Raw genomic sequence first — 23,914 nt, forward strand, 5'->3', positions numbered from 1 at the left:
ACTTATCACCGAGATGTTCAGCACTGAAGTGGTGCTCAACATGGTTGATGGCTGTGACTCAGCTGTGAAGATTACACGTGTCACAGTCACACAACTGCGGAGCTGACTGGCAACGGGACGGGAAGAGGAGAACTGAGCTACTGGGGTATGGGGCCATATGGAATCCTACATTTCCTTTAAAAAATTATAAGCCATCTACCACAGCAGCTTTTGATTGAGCTAGATGATGAACAACTCCAAAGCCTAGATGAACCACCTTTATGATGATGAACCACCCCTGCCTCCAGAGGACGCAGACCTACCCTCCCTCTTCTGTACTATGACCTTCAGTGTAGCAGTACAAGTACTTGTGCACCCCATCGTGAAGCAGATTCTGGAAGTGATCTAGATTAAAATTAACTCAGTGAAAAATTAAAAAGAAAACAAAAATTCAAGGAAAAAAGGTTCATTTTAACCCAGATCATATTCTTGCACTCGAAAAAAACTCTGTGCTTGCCTCCGTGTTACGGAGCGGCAAAGAACTGCTTCTTCTACAACTGTGCCAGAATAAAATATTCATGAACTGCAGCACTACATAGCAAACAAGCAGAGGCCACAGGCACTTCACTGCTGAGATCACAGATAACAAGCAATTATTTTGTCTTTCTACTTAGTCTCACTGAATCACTTATGCTAAGTGGTGTTGAAAGGTAGGAACTGTCCTTGGCAAAGATGAGCCTTAATTTCACTACTATTATTTCTGTATGAACCATTTTAAGCAAAAATAGTTATTTCACTTCTACATTTACTGTACTTGCAACATCATTTCTACCACTACCATTGCAAAAAAACAGCCTTAAGGGTTTTTATATCTATGAAGACTTACTTGATTTTTAAAAAAAAAGTGAAGTCTCACGTATAAAACATTAAACAAACCACTGAAACTAAAACAGCTCACAGTTACTGAGGGTGTGGGGAGGGTCAGGGGGATCTACAATCCTTTTTACCTAGTTCTCCCTTGCCTGTTCGGCTAGGAATGGTATGGGCATGCAGCAAGCTAACAACTCTGTTCAGAGCAGTGGGCAGCTCTTCTTGACACCAGGATTCATCTAGTTCACATTCTGGTTTCATCAGGCGCAAGGTCACATGGCTCACCAAAGTACCTGGTATAAAGAATAAAGACTCCATGAGAGGACTAAAACCAAACATTTCTTCAGAGAAAAATTCCCCAGGAACACAGACCCAAGAATGGTAACAAAGCTCTGGGCAACAGCCCAGGCTGCAAAAGAGGCCCAGAGAAGGAAGCACAGTCCCAAGGCTTATAGAGGACAGCTTCCTTCACACACGTGTGAGTTACACTCACATCCTCCAAACTCTGCACAGGGGACACAAACCCATTGCGACAAGAGCTACTGAGAGGTGGTCACAATGACTAGAAAAAAATCCTTGTCTTTGGACCCAGTCCTATCCAGCAGTGGGATCTCTGGGACATCACGCTCATCTTCCTAAGCACTGTTCCAGGGTTGTTTTTCCTGTTCGCTGTCTGTGGTACAAGGTCATGATCCACAGCTTGTAAGAGCAAGGATTTGCACCACCCTGACATAAAAATAATGTGCCCTGCCCTTAAACAGAAACTGCAAATACTAACCAAAGGTTTTCAGTCGAGCTGGCATGACACAGGAAGCTAAGGAAAGAAAAGGATCCTTAATCCTTGGAGCAGCCAAGGGTGATCGAAAAAGTGGCAAGAAGGAACCGATGAGACCAGGGATGTACTGAGTTAGACCAGGAGGCTTTCTCTTTATAACAGTGTCCAGGAGTCCTAGGGCTGTTTCCAGCTCATTATCAAGCTGTAAGAGAAACAATTCAAAAGGTTACCATAAAAATTCCATCGGGGAAAAAAAAATCAAGCTGTTAAATCTAATTTCTAATGAAAGAAACAAATAGGTTATTGCCAAATATTCTCTATGCTACTCCATTTTCCTTTTATCAAAATGACTTGGGTCATGGTAGCTGCAGAGTTGGCAAAAAAGACCATCAAAACTTACCTCCTTCAGCCGTTTTCTTATCTGAGACTCCCTTTCCAGCTGTGCATGCATCAGCTCCTTCTGCTTGCTCGTCAGTTGCACCTCATCCTTTATTCCTTTCTTCTTCTTTATTTCCTGCCGTAGAGCACCACAGACATTATTAACCAAGAGCTACTAACACCATCCCCTCAATTAGGTAGAGAAGAAAGTTGGACATGACACATTGGGGTTTTTTTGCAATTTACTTTTAAAACAGTACCAAAATATTCTTCCAAGCATCTCACTCTTAAGTGAAGACACAAAATCAACAGGTTAACAACACTTTAGTGTCCCATTAGCAGCATAACATCAGTTTCTCCCACGTTTAAATTGGTCACAAATTATTTGGTATCATTAGAAAGAGCTGTCCAGTTCTTTCTACAGTGGATGGACATGTCATCCTCCCCAGAGCAAACGGAAGTCAACCTTTAATAAAAGAATGCTCCAGTCGACCTGGTATGTTCCCTTCCTTTCACCAAATTCTTCCCCTCACACCCATTGCTCTTGGCCAGACTGAACAGAACTGCTGGCTGTCTACAAGTTGGAAGCACCTATTTAACAACCCTTACTGAAAAAGTTACACAAGGTACCTTTTTTTCCTCCTCATCCCTTGTTCAATGTATTAGCAACTAGCAAGCACACTCACAAACAAGTAGAATACCACATAAATTGATACAATTACAGATGTAAGACAAAATAAACTAATACATAGAGATGTAAGAGAAGACAACATTTAGGTATTCAAAGAAGTTCAGAGAATCTTTCCCAACACTGTACATACATATGCCAGAAACCATGCAGCAAAACAGATGAGAGAGCCTGGTGTCAGAGCCTCCACTACCTGTTTTCTGTTCCCATCAACTCACCTCCTTCAGCTCCAGCTCAATGATTTGTTCCTTGAAGGAATAAGCTTTGTTCTCCCTCTTCATGTTAGCCTTTTTCATACTATCCTGCTGAGCACTGAGAAGGAAAAGCAGAGAAAAGAATCAGCACTGCTCTGGACTAAGATCCAGGCACACAAATCTGGGAACTCCTGTCCAGAAAGAGCATCTGACAAACCCACTCACCCACTGGCTAGATGCCAGGAGCAATCAATCATGTGGATTGCCAGCTGCACAAAGAAAAGAAATTATAAAGTCTTACCTCTGTATTATAGATTTGTCATACAGTTCTCCCTCCGGTGTCTTCATGATGGCAAATTCCTCTCGAGTAACCTGGCACAGAGCTGGATTCTCCATTGATGCTGAGATAGTGCTGATGAGCTGTGGGAGCACTCTACCAGGTGAGAGCAGAGACAGAGATCCCACTGCATTCATAGATGACTATCAAGAAAACAAAGGAAAAAACATTATTATTGGTATTCCTTGAAATTGTCTCAAAAAAGTATGCCCTGTTGAGGCAACCCACATTACACTCTAATTCCTAATTCTTTGTTCAGCAGGTACTTGAATCTTATCTAAAATTCTACTCTGTTGCTGATAAGACATTTTTTCCCCCTTAAATCCCAGCTCCCTTTCACCAGGGACGTTATCTCTGAACCTTCTTGTCCCCACCTTTCACACAGATCTCCTTTCTTTTAGACCAGTTAGTACTTAACTCCTGCAGAAAACTCTCCTGCTCCGAAGTATCTCCCAAAACTAACACAAGGAAAGCAGAAGTTTATCACCTGGTTCTCTGGAGTGTAGGCAGTGATCCTGGGTAATATGTCATTCAGGTGTTTGGTAATGAAGTCTTTGGGATCTATCTTCATCTTGATGAGGAGGGCTGGCCAAAGACCCGGCTGCACTGCCACTAGCAAGAATAATAAATGAGCATAATAAATATGAAGCAGACTGCTAATACAGTGAAACAAAAAGGTAAGAAAAAAGCCCCATACACTGGCCATGAGAGTGGTCTTATCCCTTCACTTACCTACAGATGGATGATGGCTCACCAGCAGCATCTCCAGTGCCAGCTTTTCTGGCTCAAAGGAATCCACATCAAGCCCTGCCACACTTGAGATGACACAGAGCGCCTCATGAAGGACACGGGGAGGGATGTATGTCCTTCCTAGCTCCGACAGCTCTCCCGACTCCGTCACCAGGACCTCATGAGGCAGAACCTGAGTGGAAAACTCATCATTAACACATCACACCAAGCCCTCCTGAGCCCTGAGCACACTTCCCCACAGCAACACCATCCTGAATACCACAATCAGCTCTCTTTGTCAGTACCAACAACCTGAAGTTTTCAAAGGGAAGAAGGGATAAAGGATAACAGCGGAACCGAAGCACAGAGATGACAGTGACAGAAAGACTAAGACTGGAAGAGTACACTAGATTTGGTAAGCTGGGGCAAAAATAAAACTAAAATGAACATTTTTTGCAAAGAGGGCTTCGGAAAAGGTTGAACCAGCTGGCTGGGAACAGTACGCCCAACTTCTGCAGTCTAATTTTACCCAGTATCTTCTCAAAAATACTTTATTCAGGCTGTATCTGTGACATGGGAAGACTGTTTACAAAGCCCCGGCCTTGGTACCAAATTAATGCAACTAAATTATTATACAACTTGACATGATGCTGGCTTAGCAGCATGCCCAATAATATAGCACTCATTGTTTCCTTTTTTGATTTTCTTTTTATTTTTTATAATAGTTGCTACTAAAGTATTTACATTACATTTGTTTTAAACAGGCAGCCTGAGCTATAAGCCAGGGCCAAAGGACTACGATAACAAGAAAGGAATGAAGCACTTGGTCTTCCAGCAGGGATTAAATTTGGGTTAAAATAACAGAAGGACATGGAAAACTGCAGCTTCCTCTCCAAATTATTTTGAATAATATGTCTTCTGTGTATACAGGGAAGACTCGGCACACCAGACACTGATACAGTAATATGCAGTAATCTAGTAACAAGTGGCATTCTAGGAGATCTGGAACTGAATCATCTTCACATGACACTGTACGTCAACACTAACAGTAAATCTAGCGTAGGGAGGTGACTGGCATCATACAAACAACTGGCTAAGCAGAGACTAGGCTTCTTGACTACTCACCTTATGAGAACTGAGAATCACTTTCAGCTCCTCCAAGAGCCCATAGGCCAGTTTGTACCCTCCCAGAGAGGACAAGAGCTTCTTAACTGTTTGATGGGCCTGTCTTCGAACGTGCCAGGTCCGACTCAGCAGTACTGCAACAAGGGCACGGTGATACTGCCTGAAAAGACAAATGAGCAGGTTTAGCAAGGGAGGCAGCTCTGCAAACCAAGTGGACACTAAAGCACAAAGAGTTCAACATTTTGTGCAAAGCCCCAAGCCCACCCTCTCCACTGCCTGTATTCACAGTCAGGGATCAGACACAGATGGGTGGCAGCAAGTGCACTCTACGTACTGAACTTTACTTTCAGGCAGCCGCTGTGCATGATCCAAGAGAAGGCGCTCTGTTAGCTGCAGGACAGTACACATCGCTGTGGGAAAAGACAAATATTTAAAACAGCATGAGATTTCATATAGAAACATATTATTTTTACCTGAAAACAAACAAACTGCAAGCAGGACCCATTAAAATAGCTACCCAAACTGAGCCTCTACATAATCTTCTCAGTGAAGCTAGAGACAAATCCAACTCAGATCTGCCAAGACCTGAAACAGAACCATGACTGCATAGAAATGTTGTTAGCTGGATCCCAGCAGAATTTTCCTGACCACTATGTGTGACCTATTTTTGTCTAAGTCAACAGAGCAAACCAAACGATAAACACTGTGCTCGCTACATCAATACTGTTAATTCCTGAGCCCTGCTGAAATGGCTTCAGTAACAATAAAACGTATACGGAATTCATACACAAGTGCATATCTGATTAGTAGCCTTGGTATTCTACCTCATACCACCTTCTGAGCTTCAACTGCCACTAGGCCCTTTGGGTTGTATATCCATGTTCAACCACATCATAAAAGCAGGAGCAGAAAGCCCTGAAACACGGGCTGGGTTATAAACTGTATTCAGTATGGTACAGGAGACATTTGACATTCAAGGTCAGATAGTTTGGGGATGTTAAGCATGTCAGCTGGATGCTGTTGCTTAAATAACCAATAATAATACATCATCACAATATTTACTCTCAGCATTAGTTTTGGATGTAACATTCTAAGGGAGCAATATAAATTTTTCCAAATCACGCTGTTTCAGGATATTTGCAGACTTGGGAGGGAAAATTAATGGATATAAACATCACCTTCAGGAAACAGGGATCACAGGAAGCAAAGTAGAAATGATGTTATTTCCCATTTAGAAAGCTTTACCTCTATCTCTTCAAAGCTTTGTACAAAAGATAAATTAATTCATTTCAAAGAAACAATCCATGAACTCATTTTCAAAACATTCTGTTTAAAATGTAGTCAGTAATGTTTTCTGTTGGGCACATTCCATTAATTTTTTTTTCAATTAATCTTTAAACACAAGAGAACAAAACAGAGCACAGAGACAGTAATTTATAACCCAATTGATTTCCTATCTGTTATTACTCTTCCCCCACATATCTTAAGATTTTCACATGTTTTCTTCTCCAGCCTTATTTTAATTTTTCCCATCTTAGTTTTAGGCTTCTCCACAACCCTCAGATTGGCTGCAACTACATACTTACAAACTGGGACACCACACAGACACATTTTGTGTTGGAAAGACTTTTACAGAATATACAAATTGGAAATTCATTAAGAATTCATTAAGGTTCATTAAGAAATAAACTAATTGTCAAGCTTAGACTACAACTAGCCTAGATGTACTTCTGAGAGTACACCGTTCATTCCAATCTGAAACTGGATTCTCCAAGGATCACAGAACAGGGCTAACAGCAATATTAGCTCTTGTAAGTAATAAGTAATAGTTAAATGTCAAATGGATACAAAGTAACTGACAATTTACCTTCCTCTGACGCAGACTGCAAGAACTTCTCAGATGTAAAAATTTGTTTTTTCTCATCCAGAATCAGCTGCCAGAAACTACTCAGCTTAGACTCTGACAGGAAAAGAATAGATGTCTATCAAGGATGTTTCAAAATAAGTCAGAATTCACCAGCATACAAAAATACAGTAGAATTCTGTCTCCTGAAATCACTCAAGTTACTTCTAGCTTTACTTGTCTTCAGTCATAAAGCCTCTCATCTCTCTCAGTCAGAACTATAAGCATGCCCTGCTGATGAAAATAGATTTCTCCGACTTACACATGTGAAATGTAAAGTCTGTTTCCCCTTAATCTTTTGAAAGGCAAACCTTCCTAAAAATGAAGGAAAGGAGGAACACCACTGTGTATTGCTTTTGATAGACAGAACACGCCTGAATTTTATATCCTGGAAGATGTATGAACTCAGACAGTTCTTGTAGTATCCTCTAATGGAAGACAGAATCCCAGTCCTCATGCCTTCCAAAGATAGTTTGTACAAATACTACCCAAATAACAAGCAGGTAGTACTTTTAATGCATCAGTCAAGTTCTAGCATGTAAGGACTGGGTGAACACCTCCTGTCAGAATAGAGGAATATTGCCCTAAGTGTATGGAAGCTGGAATTTGAAAAGCCACGGAAAAGCAAGAATTCTTCACTGACATAGCTGAGAGAGAGGAATAAATCTTTCCCTGGCTTACAAATGGGCAATGATTCTCCATGCAGAGACAATACCCAGATTAAGGAATAGTAGTATCTTATGTGTATTCTCAAGAAAAAGTTCTAACTCTCAGAACCCATGTATATTGGATTCTATTAGATGTTTTGTGACCTTACCAGTTTGTCCCTCAATTACAGACATCCTGCAGATCAACAAAGCTGCAGCAACTCCTTCAGTTACCATGGGAACCTGAGTACTTTGAGATGCTGCTTTTTCCACTGTCTGGATCAGCATTGGCAGCAAGTCCATTCCCTGTAATAATGTGTCACCTGAGGAGACAGAAAGAGACAAGTCACAAAACAACATGGTCCTTCACACTTTCCACCACAAGGTTATCAATTGTTCTTATGTTGACATGAGACAAGGAAAGGAACCAGGCACCTACTGTGAAGACTGAATCTCCCAGAGTATTTGCAATCACTGCTATCATTAAACTTTAACTATGAAAAGCTAGATGATAACCACACTTCAGTTCTTTCCTCACAGATAGAACAGTCCCATCTCAATATGAGTTTCTGTTCACGGGATGCAAAAAAAAAAATGCTAATTCAGTTAAATTAAAAGAATTGGTTCAAATCACAGGAAGTCTGACTTCAAAGATCATGCCTCCCTAAGAGAGGGAGGTAAATTCCTAGCAAGCCACGATCATCTGTTCCGCTTCCAACATTCACAAGTCAAGGAATCCCATGGATCTGTGACCCTCACTTCCACAGAAGCTGAGCTAGATGTTCCTAGTATTTCCAGAAGCAACACCTCACACACAATACCGAAAAAGGAAACAAAAGACCTTGTGATTTTCTACATTAAGTATTCACAGGTACTGTTTTAACCATAAATTCCTAAGAGCTAGAATTCCTAAGAGCTAGAATCTCTATTTTCTTTACGTCCCAGTTGAATGCTTCATTGGGTGGTCAAACCAATGGTAGTCATTGTTCCAGGGGTAAGTGATTTTAAAATGTAAGTATCTTGAGCCTTGACCCCCTGAACAGCTGCACACATCACACACAATCCCCCTTGCCTGTAGCAAGCATGAGCAACTTCAGGTTTGCCATACTGGTATCCATGAAAGGAGCACCACCCCTGATATCTAAGTCATTTTTAGAGTGGCTTTTTCAGCCCTATGATAGCACAGAAATTCCTGGTAGCTACAGCAGAAAAATGTAGAATTACAATTTCACTCATATCCATATTGAAAAAGTGATTGTTAATCCATTGTACCTATACAATACATACACTTACTGATGTCTTAAGCATCTTTTTGATTCACACTGCATCAACAGGAAAGGGAGATCTCACATACAAGCATCAGACTGATCGCCTATTGACCCTTGGATGAAACGCTGAAGTCAAAGGGGATAGGACCAACAGACACAAATCTCAAAAGGATCACCTAAAGTTTAGAATTTCTTAAGATCTTCATTTCAAACACTTTTTTTTTTTTTTTAAAAGCTCCCAAGAGCCAAAGCCACAGACCAGGATCTCAGTGTGCTGGGTGCTATATAAAACAAAAGCATGGTCCCTGAGCTAGAAACCTTACATTTAAGTGTAAGACAAAAATAAAGCAGTCAAAAATTACTTTGAGGGTATATGAAAGACAGCACAATGGGCAATGATGCTAGTTATACAAGGAGACAAGCCATCTTTAGAAACTCAAAGGCAAAAGAGACTTTAAGGAGAAATACAAAGGAGATCAGTGAACAAGTATTGACTTACAAAATCTTTCTTAATCCACACACCTATGTATATCAGAAAGTACAGAAGTTGATTACTCTTCTCTTAAGCCACACAGTCAAGAGAGTTATTAATAGCTACAGAGTTTTACCTTTGAAAGAAGCTAGCATGCACTGCAGGTAGGCATGTCTCACAGCTGAAGTAGAGGTTTTAAGGCTGAAGGCTTTCTTCAGCCATTCTACCAGCTTCTTAGGAACTTCCGTGGTGAACCGAACACACCAAAGGGCCAGGACAGAGACTGCATGAACCAACGTGCCTTCATGGACTAGGAAGTAACACAGTACAGCTCATGTCAGTACAACAATTGCATAAAACACAAGAACATAAAACAGAAAGCGGGTATCAACATCAGGAGGAGGCAGGAAAAGAATGCATGTACTTCTAACAGACAAAGCACTGTCTCCATGGGGTCGCTCATCAGAACAGGGCAACAGATTTTAAAACACAACAGGAGAGAATCTGGGTTTATCCAGAATAACAAGCCATATGAAAATCCGGCTCAAGATGAAAGCAGCTTAGCGAACCCAAAACAAAGGCAAGAGGTCTCACCTTCTTGTTGCAGGAAAGGGATGAAAAGCTCAGACATGGTTCCAGTCAGAGCTTGGCTAGAGGATCCAGAAACCACATGGTGACTAAGGCTGCCAATCCCTGAAAGGACAGGATTCTCTCATTAGTTCCCAAACTACCAGCCCTTGCTGCAAAATCTAAAAACAATCAAGAATGACCCTTCAACATTTCAATCCTTGCACAGACACCTCTTGTCACTACATCTGGATGTCACGTCTACCATGTACCAACACTGCAGGACCTCTGTCTTCATTTTTACTGAGGATACAGTCATCTTCTTCCTTGCATAAAACATTTTAGCCTATCAGGCAATTATTTCCTTTGAATACAAAGTCAAGAACTAGCATGTGCTATCCAGCACCCTCTATGACATCAACTACAGCCAATTCGGAATGACAGGCAGGGAATCCTAAAGGCTTAAGTACAGATCCCTCTCATTCAGCCTTCTGCTGAATTTCTTCCACCAGAGAATCAGCCTTCTTCTAGGATCCTCACCTGAAAGGACACTCATCTTCTGAGCAACAACTGTCAGCTTCCCTTCTGAGCCTGCCAACAAGAAACAAATGGGTAACAGCTGACTCAGAGACGAAAAAAAGCTACGTGCTACATCAAGAATCTTCTCTAAAATACAAAAGCTTGCCCCATTATCTCTGACCCAGGTTGAGCCACCCCTACCATACAGGCAGCTAAAGACAACAGAAAATACAATACCCAAATCTGGTTGAAGCTGGCAAACCTTTATTCATCTCCACTGCTTGTCCTACAATTTACTCACCCCCTAAGATGGCAAAGAGGTGTCTGCCCAGAGACTCCACAGCCGAAGGGTCACTACACTGTCGAGCCAAGTTCTTCAATGCCACAACAGCTTCATCCATCAGCTGCACACTGTTGGACTTCAGATGACCTAGAAAACAATACACAAGCTAAGAGCTCCTTACAACAAACTGCATAAAATCAGCAAGACAAGGACATTATATTTACATGTGGCTTGACTCAGCTTCTGGAACTGTCACGTGAACTATTCCAGTTCCAAGTTACAGCATCACCCTACCTCCCACATAATACCACCTCTTCACCAGTAATCAAGCTGTTACAGGTACAGAAAGTTGAAGAAAGATTTACTCTGAATTCATCATTCCCTCCAGAAGTTAAGAGTACTTACTGGCCAGTCCTTTCACAATGTCTAGAGCATACTGGCTGAGATCCAGGTTCACAGATACGAGCAAGCAAGAGATTGCTGAAGACAGAAGAGATAATGGCATATTACATTTTGTTAAGTAACTGGTTTTAGCAGTTTAATATACCCTTCCCCACAGTACACATCAAGAGCAGAGAGGGTCAGTAAGGAGTAGAAAGAAAAAAACATTGAAATTGATGCCCAGTGAACAGCTTAATTCAGGATTATTCTTAGCACTCAGCTGTGAAATTCTGTCCTCAGTGCAAACAGTAGCTATCACATACCCAGACACTTGGGATCACACTACAAATGTTGCTTCTCCACATCTAACCCTTAGACGCCAGACAATCCTGCCACCTGTGCTCACAGGACCAAAAGCATAGTCCAGAGAGACACATTTGCCCAACAACTCCAGACCTCCAAGCGACAACTATTCATGCTCTTTGACAGGGTAATGCAGAGGGATGACAGACTCACTTTCAATTACATTCTCAGGACTCCGTAGCAGGGATTTCTGCAGAGTTGGCAAAACTAAGTCCTTGAATTCAGCATGAGACATGTAACGAAGAAGCGGGGAGCAGCTGTCCTGCAAAGGGAACAAAGTGCTCAGCACAGCAGCAGACGTTGCACGTAGGACAAAAGCACAAACAGCTCTGTAACAGGATGTCTCACCAGCACGTGCTTCTGAGGCTTTGTCTTGCTCATAAGGATGGTCTTCAAGTAGAAATCCAGAAGAGCACTCTGAACAAGCAGAAACACCACATTACAGCCACATCGCAACCTATACACAGCTCCCCGCACACCGTCAGGAAGCCAGGCTTGACACCCCACCTCATTCTCCTCTGGAAGGCAGCCCTAGCCACTAAGCAGCAGCTCTGCATCCATCCTCACACAGACAGCCAAGCAGAGATCAGGCCCTTCAGCCCAACACTCAAAACGCAGAGAGCTAAATGCTGCCTTCCATTTCTTCAACAGGGGAGAAGGCAGAACGCCGCGGTGCTGGCCATCTACTTAAATGCACAGGCCACAGCAAAAAGCCACATATCTGGCACCTCCTCTGTAAATCTATCCCAGCTGTTTTAGTCAAAAGTGCACAACTACTGAATTGACAGATAATGAAACCAGGGGCAGGTGCAAAGTACCAACCTCACTGAGACATCTGTTCAGCTCCCTTCTCCACAATGAGAAGTGACACTACTTATTACCCCCAGAGAAAGCAGTAGGACAGATTTACCTTGTATCGTTTAATAATATCAATCTCTTTCTGGGCTGTGCAAAACTGCACCACAAGTCCCAGCATTGCAGCGTAACTCTGGTTTGGTTCAAGACCAAGAATGACGGATAGGTACTGATCCACCAGATCTTGGTTCTGAAGGGAAAAAAAAGCAAGGCACGTTAACACAACAGAACCTGGAACAGCTACTGAGTGTGGTCACGTAAGGCATACATCACCTCCTTCCACAGCCTGTTCAACTTCTTCACAGCCCCATCCACTGCCTGCCTGTGAGAACCTCCCAGGACTTCCAAAAGGAGCAAACACTGAACCTCCACCTGCCAAGGGAAACAGCCAACAAAACCTTCATGCATCTATTTCTCAAGAGAGCTCATATCAAACAAGACATGTCAGATGCCACTGATTAGCTGGATCTGCTTAGGAAAATGTCCTTAGGTTGTGTAAGATCTTCCAACAAGCTGCCATTGCTTCCACCTCACACACACCACTTTGAAGAACCATGCATAACAGTTTTGGAAACTCTGACTTTGAAAACAGCAATTCATATCAGATTACATCTCTTCTTAAAATGTGTTCCAACTATATTCCAAGGTGCTAAGAGCATGGTCACAGGTTCAGGTTGTTAAAGTAGGTGAAAAGAAAGCAAAAAGCTTCTTGACACTGTATGACAGAATATCACATGCAAATACTTCAAGGGAGGCACAAGGAATTCATGCCACGCTGCAGACTGCACCTTGGAGGCACCACTAGCACACCTAGTCTAGAAACACTGGTACACACCACAGTATGCACAGCAACTCTGCACAGCTGCAAGACTGCCCCACTGCCATCCTTTATACACCTCCTGCTTTCTCCAGTGAAATAGGAGAGATCAAAATACACCAGAAAGCAAAAAAGATTGTCATGTAAACCTGGATTTTAACACAACATGATCAGTTACATTCAGAATTATCTGCAATGTTTCAGAAACTTAAAAGACATTAGAAATATTTAAGTCCTTATCTCCAAAGGGGTATTTCTGCAAACCAAAAAGAACCTACCAGTTTTTTCCATGTTTCTCCCTGTCTCTTGTCAGGTGTTGGAAAGACTGTGCGTACAAGCAGGCATGTCCAGGAGAGTGCCAGCAGAGCTGCAGATCCACTGCTCTTACTGTTGTACAAACGGGAGAAGGAGGTAAATCTACAGCTCCCAGTATGTAACTTACACCTATTAGTCCATAACAGACTCATCTTTGCCCAAGTCAGAACACCACCTTATAAACAAGGCAATTTTATCACAGAAAAATACAGCTGAAGTCTTAGCATTTAAAGGAAATAATTACTCCTCATAAGCTATGTGTTCCAACTCCTGTTTAACACTTAGAACTTCTGAATGGCACAAAAGAGGCTGAATCTTGGGAATTAAAAACCCTGCTGGGAATGAAAAACCCTAGCAGAAGACAGACCATTTTTGGATCTTCCCAGTGGCATTACAGAAATGAGAGTTAAATACTTTGCCAACTGAGAGTGTCCAAAAAGTGACTCAAGATGTCTCATCTGCTGTTCATCTTTACTGTCAGAGCTTCCCAGCCTTAGACTGCCAAATCATTTCTCAGCTTACATTCCGTCCTGGCACACTACTCAGCTCTGGTTTCTGCTAACTCTCACCTCCTCCCTCCACTTCAGGTAACAGATCCCACCTCGCAGCTCCCTGAGGATCATCACCCCATTTTGATCTCTACCTCAAAGTGAAAAAAAGTAGAAAGTGTCCTTGCACACAAGGCCAGCCACTGCGACTGAAGGGTAAATACTGTATCACTGCAAGCCTTTAAACCAACATCAGATATTTTTCGAAAAGCTACACTTCTACTCAGCCATGGAGGCACTGCAGGACACTACTCTGTGCCCTGCATCAGCTTCAACTTCCATTATCTCCCTGTCGATAATAAGGTCTTGAGTTCCACCAGCTGAACACCAGATGGGCAAGGAAATCCCCTTTCCTAATCATTTTAGAGACTGTTTCTTGATAAGAGTTTGTTTCTCATCTCTTCAGACCTCAAGGTTAACAAAGGCAAAAGCCTAACTCAGACCCAATCCACCACCACAATCTCCTTCTGCTTTCCCAGAAGACATGAAAGAGGTAAGAGGAACAACTGAATGGCCATTAACAGCTTTGTCTCTAAATGTTTTTAACACCTCTGGCAAGCAGCAACAGAATCATTCCAAACACAAGAGCAACCACCAGCAACTCAGAACTGCTTCCACACAAAGCAACTCATCCAGCACCTGGGAACTCCAGCCTTGCCGCCGATCCCTGAAGACTGAAGTGACTGCAGAAGATTTTTTGCTGTTGCATCTGGCTGGGATTCTGCGAGCTGCTGAAGCGCCAGCTGCAGGGCTCTGCGGGATGCTGCATCGCTAGAATGAAAAATGTATCTCCGTGAACTTTATAAATCCTGCCAACATTACACATATTACTACACTTGCATCACACAAAGGGCTCTGCTTTCTCATTTCGGCAGTCAAGCTAAGTTATTTTATTTCTGCTGTTCCAAGAAGTAGAGGAGTTTCTGGCAGAAAGCTCCATTCCCTTCCTCAGCTGACAGAAGTTATGTCGAGGCTCTCCAGCAGGTTGCAGAAGAAAACATCGGTTCTGAACAGCTTCTCTACAACAGGCCACGATTTAATTCAATCTAAAAGCATCTAAAAGACACCTGATTCTCGCTTCACAAGCAAAGGACATTTATTCTTACAAACTGAACCACAGGATAAAAGTTTTAATTTCAAAATTCAAGGTGAAATGCAAGATATGTGTGGTAAAACTTTTTAATGACAAACCTGAGAGCCTAATTACTAGACAACATCTTTCAGTGTCAGGCGCATCTATGTGACACTGTGTGCTATCATCTCCAGATGCCCCATACCAGTTTAACTATTAAATATGTAAATACTGATAGATTAAATAGTACAGCCTTTCCACATCAATTTACTCACCGGTATCGATGCAGAGTAAGGCAGAAGAGTTTGCAAAGGCCTTTCACTGCACCCTCTGGAAGATCTGTAACAAAATGTATTTCAAAATATTTCTTCACAAATCAATGAGCTCTTAATCTTTAACACAAACATGATTCACTTCACAACTGAAATCGGTGAACTGCTCACATCTATGATATTGCCTGCAAGAAGCATAGTAAAAGTTCTTTTTATACATTTTGTCCATATTTTTTAAAATAGTGGCAAAATTGGAACACATGCTATTCCACAGTCATCTTCAGAAAATGAGACAAATAAAAAAGATCTTTTAAAATTTGCTTCGTTTTACTAAGACTATCTGAAATCTTCCATACTCTCCCTCTCTCTACACACATATATGTGTGTATACAAATATTCCATGAATCATTAAAAAACCAGGCTAAGAGTCAGGAGAGAAACAAGCAACTGATACACTCATGAAAAACTTATATGTATGATGCTACAAGTACAAACTGGAAAAAGCACACATGCTAGTAACCAGAGTTCTGTGTTACCTACAAAACCCATGCTTAGAATTAACACTGTGAGAAAGCAGGACTCCAAACACTGCCAGCCCCCTCCCTCAAAAACCTACCCCTCAAGTTTCATGCAGCCTTTGAAACAAAACATTTTAACATTCTTCTCCATCCTGGTAACCAGAACAGTGTCCCAAAGCTTTTACCTTTCCCAGAAATGCATTTTCCCAGCTCACTGAGGATCTCTCTCCGTTCCTTCACGCTGGCTGTAGTTACTTTTACTGCAAACCGCTTGAGTGTATCAGAAATCTAAAACCACACACAGAGGAAAAAACATCAGACTGCCTTTGATATCAACACACAGAACACAAAACCACGGCAAGCAAAACACGTCACCTGCTGCCACACAACCTCTTAGTGACCAAATGTGAGCACCCGCGGATTTACCGGCTGGGGAAAGGGTCACTGTACGTGATACACGATGAAACTCAGAAACCTTCCCCTTCAGCTGAAGGATGACTGCTTTGTTTGTTAACCTGGTAACTAGCACTTATGCTCTGTAAGATACCCCCTAAAAGTAAGACAGAGTGAGAGGTAAGATCATTAGCCTAGAGTAAAGGATCTTTAAAAGCAAAAAATAAAAGCACTTCAAGAATGCAAAGGTGCTTTTCAGCGTATGTTATATCCTAAAGCCCACACCCCCCCAAAGGGGACTTCTAACTGCAGAGGACCCAGGGCTGGCTGTAACTGCCCGGCCTGAAAAACTGATCTGTGGTTTCAGGCTGTCAGTAGTTGAGAAAATTCTCTACTCAGGCCCAGCAAAAGAACAAACCACTTGCATTTATTCTTTTTCCAGAATTAACACCCATGTCACAGGGATTTTGGAAATTGGACTCACCAGATTACAAAAGCTTGTGCCTCGCTATCAAACTCCTTCCATGCACTATCAGTAGCAACCAAGGTTACACAAGCAAAACAAAAAAAAAATCACATCATACACTCATCTTTTTCATGCCTGCGTTACTGTGTGCCTGGATCTGCCAGTGGGAAGGGACTAAGACCCCTCACTGAGCTTAACTCCTATAAATAGTGTTTCAGTTTTCAAGTGGCATCGAGACAGTGAGATATGCTGGAAAGACGAGAAAGAAGTTGAAGTTCTCAGCAACCAGCTCCTCGAACTACTGAAACCACTTCCATGAACTTCCAAGTTTTTCAAGATATGCAAGATAAAAGACCGGGTGTGGGCTGAACAGGGCTCAGCCAGGTCTATGCTTGCAGGTTTTCTGCATTTACATAAACCAAAAGCCAACTCTCCAGGAAAGGCTTTTAAAACTCAGTCTTAAACTGTGCAACTTTATATCTTAATAATAATAACCATTATCTTTAGGAAGGGCAGCAAACAAGCATGCCTTTAGAAACTCGTCAAAACTGTTCCTTCCCTCCTCAGGCAAAATTCTATCAGTTTTGCCACAGGAAACCTGGCAATGGAGAAACGGCAGCTGCCTCCATCCTTCTCAAGAGCTGCTTTCAGTGAAGTTTTTTTGCTGACAGGCAGGAAGGGTAATCCTGAGCCGCGGCTACCTGGGATTCAGAGGTTGTCCACACCTCCCCCACCCTGTGAGCACCCACACCCGGAGCTCTCCCTAAAAACCGGCTGAAAGTGGCGCTGCTCCTCTGAACGCGCAGGCACAGGTCGACCTGCGGAGGACAATCGATGTTCTACCCCTCAGAACTGACAGAACAAGCCGCCATTAAAGAGCTCATCTTCTTTCAGACTCTTCAATTACACGTGAGTTCATCGTATGCAAACTGAAACCAGGCTGCACCTACTCATGCTGCTTAATCACAAGCAGGGAGACGTACGGACATGAAAAACACGTTTAAATTATCCCAGCAGTCTAGAAATTAAAAATATAAATGATGTATAACACTACAGGACTTCCCCAGCAGCTTAGCAACTTACACAAACGGCACAAACTACGACTCCCCAGTCTCCACAGAAGAGCTGCTGGGGCAGATTTCACCCATTTGATTTTTCTTTTTATTAGGATGTACACGCACACGCGTTACACGCGTTACCGCCTCGGCAAACAGATACAGAGAACAAACACAACGTTTGTACTAGTTAGGACTTGATCCTAGGAAGGCTGGGATTTGCCTTGGGAACATCCCAACCTAACGCACCAAGCCGGAGACAAAAGCCATCAGGGTGTAACAGGCGGCCCCAGGCAGCCCGGAGCCGGGACAGCGCCCGGGCTCTCCCTCTCTGAACGGGGCTCCCGGCAGCCGCGGGGGCGGCCGCAGCCCCCCGCGGGGAGCGCCGCGGGCCCGCCGAGCCCGGCGCAGGGCCGGCAGCCGGGACGGACGCAGCTTGTGCCGGTCGTTTACCGGGAACTCACGTCGGGAGCGGACGGCACCCTCCGGAGCGCGGCAGCCGCCGTCCCTCGCTCCCCTCCGGGCCGCAGCCGCCCCCGGCAGCCGCTCGGGGAGCGGCGGCTCAGCCCGGGCTCTCCGGCCGCCTCCACGCTGCCCAAAGGCCGGCAGCGGGGCGCCCCTTTCACCGTCCCGCGGGCCGGCGCACGGCGCCGCTGCGGCCTCCCTGCGGACGGCTCCAGCGGGCAGCGCCGGCGCGGCCTTCCCGCCCCGGGACGCGCCCGGGCCGGCTGCCACGTCCCCGACCGGCCGCGGGCGCCAGGCCGGGCCGCGCAGATGGGCGGAGGGAGCGCAGCGGAGCGGGAGCGGGCGCGGGCGCGGCCCCAGGCGACTCCCCCCGTCCCGCCGCCGCCACCCGGCCGCCGCGCCGCGGGCCCGTCCCGCACTCACCTGCGTGTCGGCCGCCATGGCGCCGCCTGCGCCCCCGGAAGCGGTAGCGGCTTCCGGTGCGGGCCGCGCGCGGGGCCGGCCGGGGCGGGCCCGTCTCTATGGCGACGGCGCTGCGGCCTGGCCCGGCCCGGAGCCTCCCCCAGGCGGCCCCGGCGCCTCCGCACGGCGGAACCGAGCGCTGGGGAACGGGGAGGGGCGGGCGGTGCCTCCACCGCTCAGACGAGCTGCCGGGCGAGGCCCCGGCTCAGCCCGGGCTGCAGCAGCCCCCGAGGAACCCGCGTTCCTCCGCAGCACCAGGAGCCCCTTGGGTTACACTTTTCCCAAGCCCCCGGGTGATCCGGAGAGTACAGCATCGATGCGGGCACACGTGAAGGTGTAAAACAGCTTTTTATTTCTCCAACTGGAGCAACTCTGACACAAATAGACAGACAGTGGCTGCTGTTAGTCGAAGAGACCGAAGCCCATGTCCTCATCAGACTCCTCCGATTCCTCCTTCGCCGCCTCTTTGGCCGGAGCAGCGGCGGCGGTGGCGGCGGCTGGTGCAGCCGCTTCAGCTACCACAGGCAGGGCGGCCACGAAAGCAGAGGGGTCTGCCAGGAAGGCCTTCACCTGCAAGGGGGGGGGAAAAAAAGGTAAACTCATAGGAAACAAACATTCTGAAGGATTGAACTTTTGCAATCATAAAGTCAACGCTTGCAGCTCGCCAGAAGCCGAACCAGACGCAATCGAAGACATTCCAGCTACACTCGAGTGTAACAGCCCCAACGAGGATGCAATGCCAGGTTAGTTCAGCTTTCTCCTGCCATCTGTACACAACGCATGGAAGCAAATGCCCCTTTCCAGGGACAGGTCCCTCGCACGCAGGCGGGTCCAAGTCCTTTCAAACTAGGTGTTGTGCCAGGCGTTCCTGTGAACAGTCCTGGCTGCGTTTGTAACAGCCCCCTTGGCAGCAGCCGGGACTCAGCCGTTACCTTTTCAGCCAGCGGGAAGGTGTAGTCGGTCTCCACCGCCACGGCCAGGACCCGCTTGTACCCGTTGATGATGGAGTGGGGCACAGAAGCGATGGTCGGGTACCCAATCTGCAGACAGACGCTGGCAACATTACGAACACCCTGTGAGGAGAGAGGCTCATGTTTCTGTGCTCTGGGAAATAACCTGGACTAGACACCACAGCAAATAATGGCACATTTCTACACCACCCCTGTACCGAGGGGCAGTGTGCAATGTACACGAGTAACGCAGCTCCAGTGAAATCAGACGAGGATTTAAAAAACCTCAAACGCTTTCTGATGAAAGCCTGCAACTTTAGATGAAAAAGCCTGCAGAAGGTACTTCCTGACAGACTGTTTCTGCAGGGCACTGGGGAGAGCTCCTGGCTCTGCAGGACCTTGCGGAATATACCAGAGCCGATGCTTCGTTCTGGGGCAGTGCTGGCTGCCCCACAGCAGGGCAGTGGGACAACCTAACAGATACGTAGCACTCACCTCCAGGAAGCGCTTGTGCAAGGTCTCCTCGGTGATGTCCAGCACTTCAGGATTGTAAATGCTGCCATTGTCAAAGACCTGCTGGATCACCAACCCGAAAGAGAAGGGGGAGATGTTCAGCATGTTCAGCAGCGTGGCTTCGCTGGCACCCACTTTGTCTCCAGTCTTGATGAGCTGCACATCGCTCTGAGGAAGTAAGGGGAAAAAGGAGTGAATACATGCAAGAAATTCAGGTACGTCAGTGAGACAGGACACAAACACATTTCCAATGGCAAGAGACGGAACTGAAGGAACAAATGAGCACAACAAAACCAGGCTTCAAGTTCAGCTTCACAAGTTGAGAAGCCCTAGACCACGCAAGCAGGCACATCTCAGCTAGGAGAAAGGCAGCGCCCTTCCTGCATTACCTGCAGGTACCTCAAGAAGCTGAGATCTGATGGAGAACTTCAATCCCCCCGCACTGCATACCGCAGCCAAGCCAGACATCCTCCTTCAGGCTCCAAAAGTGCAGCCCTCAGGCTGCTGATACAGTATTGCAGTGCTAATGGGGAGCTTTGACCTTTACAGCTCCATCAACCGCCAGTCAGGGCCCTTCAGTTCAGGAAGAGCTTCAACAACAGCAGCACGCTGCTCACTAACCAGAATTTCAATGGTCCCTCTGGAAATCTTCGTGGTGATGCCCAAGGCCTGGAAAAAGGAAGTCTTCTCAGGTCCAAGACCAGTGTTCTGGGCTGGCACAGTCACATCACAAGGAGCAATAGCGCCGGCACGGGCAGCTGCTGGCACCTGGAGAAAAGAAGAACAAGAAGCTAAGCGAATGCCCACCTCTCAGATCTCGTGGGATGCCATCAACTCCCTCCTGAAGTGTTCCTCCAGGATGGACAGCACCCAGGGACACACTCGTGAGACAGAAGCTGAACTTGAGCAGTCTGGCTAAGGCTGCAGGGAACTAGTTCCCAACCCTTAAAGCCTAATAATCAGGTATCACCCATGCAGTTTCAGTTCTGTTTTTAATTCCCTACCTGCTAGCCCAGAGACACGGTGAGGGCTGATCTCCCCTACCTTGTTAGCCAGCAGCATGTCCCGGATCTCAGTCAGATCCTCCTTGGTGAAGACAAAGCCCACGTTCCCACGGATGTGAGGCAGCAGCCTGAAGGAAAGATGACAGCCTTCAGTTCTGCTTCTCAGACTCTGGTGTCTCCTCCTGGACAGAGGATCCAAGAGTACATTCAGACAGCGTTACCCACTTTTCTAAGGCTGGGTTATTCTCCAGATGACCACGAATAGCTTTGCGCATCATCGTATTCTTCCCCATCAGCACAACAGCCTTCCCACGCAGGGACATACGGATTTGCTGCATCTGCTTGGATCCCACGTTGTCTGCTCCCACAATGAAACATTTTGGGTAATCATCCAGGAGTTGCTATAGCAAGAAGAGCACTGTAACTATACAAAGAAATCTCGACCAGTGCACAGAGCAGCATTAAAACCTCAACATGTTAAAATGTAAAAAAAACCCACTGTCATAAATTTTAAAGGGCTCAGCTCAAACTGTCGGTGGGTGCACCACAAGGCTGCACCTTTCACTCAGCTATCTAGTTAGATCCCTAAACAAGTTACCTCTGAAACTGCCACAGCAAATTCTCACAGAAGCCTTAAAAACGGCCAAATCTGGACTACCTTAATCGCTTTGTATTACCGCTGTTCCTTAAACAGACAACCTATGCAACGCCATCTCCTCTTTCAGAAGACCCCCCGCAAACACGCCAGCCCGATTCCCGCCGCCCCGAGCAGCGCCAGGACCGCTCCCGGAACCGAAACGGCGGCAGCGCCCCACGAGGGCCGGGCCTCCGGGCCAGGCCTCAGCGCTCCGGGGCCGCGCCGACACTCACGATGATTTTCATGAAGTAGTTGGACTTCCACGTAGCCCTGTCTTCCCTGGGCATCGCGGCGGTGCTCCAAGGATCGCCCGGTGGGTTTAAAGACGAGCTGGGTCCTGTCAGGGAGAAGCGCGGCTCAGGCGGGCCCTCACCCTTCCCTTCCTTCCCCTTCCCTTCCTTTCCCCCCGCCTCCTCCCCGCGGCTCCGCGCCCCCCGCCCGACAGTCCGGCCGCGGCTGTACACCCCGGGTACAGCCCAGGTACGCTCCGGGCGCGGCCCCACAGGAGCCGGCGCACCGCGCACCCACCTCCACGAGGGCTCCGGGAAAGAAAGGCCGGAGGGCGGGCCCGACTCCTTTTATACCGCGGCTCACGCCCAATTGCAGCGAGCCGCGCACGTACCCCTGCTCATCCCATTGGCCACCCACCGCCTATCAATCAAGGCGGGCCGCCGTTCTGATTGGGCAGCGCGCCGGTGGCCGGCGGAAGGCGCGGGCGGCACAGGAACGCGCGGCTCGGCGCAGGGCGCCCCCTGGCGGCCGGAGGAGCCCCGGCGGGGGTCGGGGCGCTGCCCCCCCCGCCCCGCTCCCGGCAGCCCCGGAGGGAACACTCGCTTTGCTTCTCACAAGCTTAAGGGCCAGAAACAAGGGCAACGCAGACGTGAGAATAATGGTAAAAATTTTATTAGCGTAACTGCAAGAATTTTAAATGGAAATAAAGAAAGCGGAGTTAAGAGGTTTACAAGGGAGAAAAGATATCAAATAACTGTCGACCCAGCAGAGCAGCCCCCAGCCCAGCCTGAACGCGGGGTGAAAGACCTTCCCCAGGGGTAGCACTTGGTCGGGGGAGGGCTGCACACAGGCCTGAGGCCTTGAAAGCCATCCACGGCCATCCCCCCTCTCCTCTCCATGCCTGGGGACACAGGTCCCCCCCTCCGGCACCACCCCCAGCCCTCGAACACCATCTCTCCCCCCCACACCCCCCTGTGGCTGTGCTACCCTAAAACTGCATCTGAAATCAAAGAACAGGCGTTTTAGACATCCACAGCGGCAGCAGCCACCAAAGTCATTATTTGGCAGAGTAGCATCCGTGTAGCATCCCAGCGTATCAGAAACCAGACAAATCCAGGACACGCTCAACATCCTGCTCGGGAGGTAAGTGTTTAACGATCTCCGTTAAGCACTAAGGCCAGCCGAGCCTCCCCTTGGGTGCCACGCACCACCAGCACCCCGCACTCAGGGTTTTCCACGCGTGCCAGAAGCGTCACGCCAGCCTCAACTAGCAGTGAGGTAGGTTAAAGACTCCCCGGACAGGGAAACTGAGGCACATGATTACACAGTTTGCAGGTGTCACACAATGAGCAGTAGTGCCAGAAGCATCTTTTCACCCCCCTCTAGCACTCCCAACACTACAGCTTTTTATCCTCTTAGTGGGGCTGAAAGTTGACCTTTTTAGCAAGATTTAAACACACACAACTTGGAAATATCCATTTTAAGTCGAATCGATTTCAAAGGTAAAAAGACAAATGCGTAAGGTTTCTTGCCTCACAAACTCTCCAAGAGCTGCGCTCAGCCCAGCTGATGCAGCTTTAGCTCTAGTGCTTTCACAGCTCCCTTCGGTCTCACAACCACAAATTTAGGTTCATTTCTACAGGAAAACTGGTGAAAAACAGTTTCAGTGACCCAAGCAGGGCAGCAAAGCACTGTGGCGAGGTTACACGGGACAGTAACCCATAGATTCCAGCCCAAGGTAGGGCTGGTTTCCGACAGAGTTGCTCCCAGACCCCTAATGCACCTGTCAAGCTGAAAAGCACAACCAGATATTGATGGTGACATTGCTGTAGCACTCTGGAGAAGTAATTCCAACCACCGCTC

The 23,914-nt window shown here is 46.4% G+C and overlaps 2 protein-coding genes across 4 annotated transcripts in view; both read right to left on the reverse strand.

Moving 5' to 3' along the window:
• GCN1 (GCN1 activator of EIF2AK4) overlaps window positions 1-18,760 on the reverse strand; it is a 43,449-nt gene extending 24,689 nt beyond the window's left edge. For all 3 annotated transcript variants that reach the window (XM_074887770.1, XM_074887769.1, XM_074887771.1), the window contains exons 1-25: window positions 18,678-18,760; window positions 16,061-16,163; window positions 15,361-15,424; window positions 14,653-14,784; window positions 13,429-13,537; window positions 12,607-12,705; window positions 12,389-12,523; window positions 11,827-11,895; window positions 11,632-11,740; window positions 11,140-11,214; window positions 10,753-10,881; window positions 10,473-10,523; window positions 9,960-10,058; window positions 9,502-9,675; window positions 7,796-7,948; window positions 6,943-7,035; window positions 5,410-5,485; window positions 5,076-5,235; window positions 3,954-4,143; window positions 3,709-3,833; window positions 3,186-3,364; window positions 2,909-3,002; window positions 2,025-2,138; window positions 1,628-1,826; window positions 987-1,142 (exon numbers count right to left, since the gene is read on the reverse strand). In XM_074887770.1, coding sequence (XP_074743871.1) covers window positions 987-1,142; window positions 1,628-1,826; window positions 2,025-2,138; window positions 2,909-3,002; window positions 3,186-3,364; window positions 3,709-3,833; window positions 3,954-4,143; window positions 5,076-5,235; window positions 5,410-5,485; window positions 6,943-7,035; window positions 7,796-7,948; window positions 9,502-9,675; window positions 9,960-10,058; window positions 10,473-10,523; window positions 10,753-10,881; window positions 11,140-11,214; window positions 11,632-11,740; window positions 11,827-11,895; window positions 12,389-12,523; window positions 12,607-12,705; window positions 13,429-13,537; window positions 14,653-14,784; window positions 15,361-15,424; window positions 16,061-16,163; window positions 18,678-18,695 — 2,905 coding nt within the window. In that variant the 5' untranslated portion in view covers window positions 18,696-18,760. The remainder of the gene's footprint in view (window positions 1-986; window positions 1,143-1,627; window positions 1,827-2,024; window positions 2,139-2,908; window positions 3,003-3,185; window positions 3,365-3,708; window positions 3,834-3,953; window positions 4,144-5,075; window positions 5,236-5,409; window positions 5,486-6,942; window positions 7,036-7,795; window positions 7,949-9,501; window positions 9,676-9,959; window positions 10,059-10,472; window positions 10,524-10,752; window positions 10,882-11,139; window positions 11,215-11,631; window positions 11,741-11,826; window positions 11,896-12,388; window positions 12,524-12,606; window positions 12,706-13,428; window positions 13,538-14,652; window positions 14,785-15,360; window positions 15,425-16,060; window positions 16,164-18,677) is intronic.
• A 285-nt stretch (window positions 18,761-19,045) lies between these two features.
• On the reverse strand, window positions 19,046-22,394 carry RPLP0 (ribosomal protein lateral stalk subunit P0). Its single transcript, XM_074887333.1, has 8 exons — window positions 22,349-22,394; window positions 22,054-22,157; window positions 21,409-21,584; window positions 21,224-21,311; window positions 20,801-20,947; window positions 20,162-20,347; window positions 19,649-19,789; window positions 19,046-19,286 (listed from the first exon to the last, which is right to left on the reverse strand). The coding sequence occupies exons 2-8, from the start codon at window positions 22,105-22,107 to the stop codon at window positions 19,119-19,121; spliced, it is 960 nt and encodes a 319-aa protein (XP_074743434.1). The 5' UTR covers window positions 22,108-22,157; window positions 22,349-22,394; the 3' UTR covers window positions 19,046-19,118.
• Window positions 22,395-23,914: the final 1,520 nt, after the last annotated feature.

This window comes from Strix uralensis, chromosome 17 (assembly GCF_047716275.1).
Source record: "Strix uralensis isolate ZFMK-TIS-50842 chromosome 17, bStrUra1, whole genome shotgun sequence".
In the NCBI taxonomy this organism is placed as follows: domain Eukaryota; kingdom Metazoa; phylum Chordata; class Aves; order Strigiformes; family Strigidae; genus Strix; species Strix uralensis.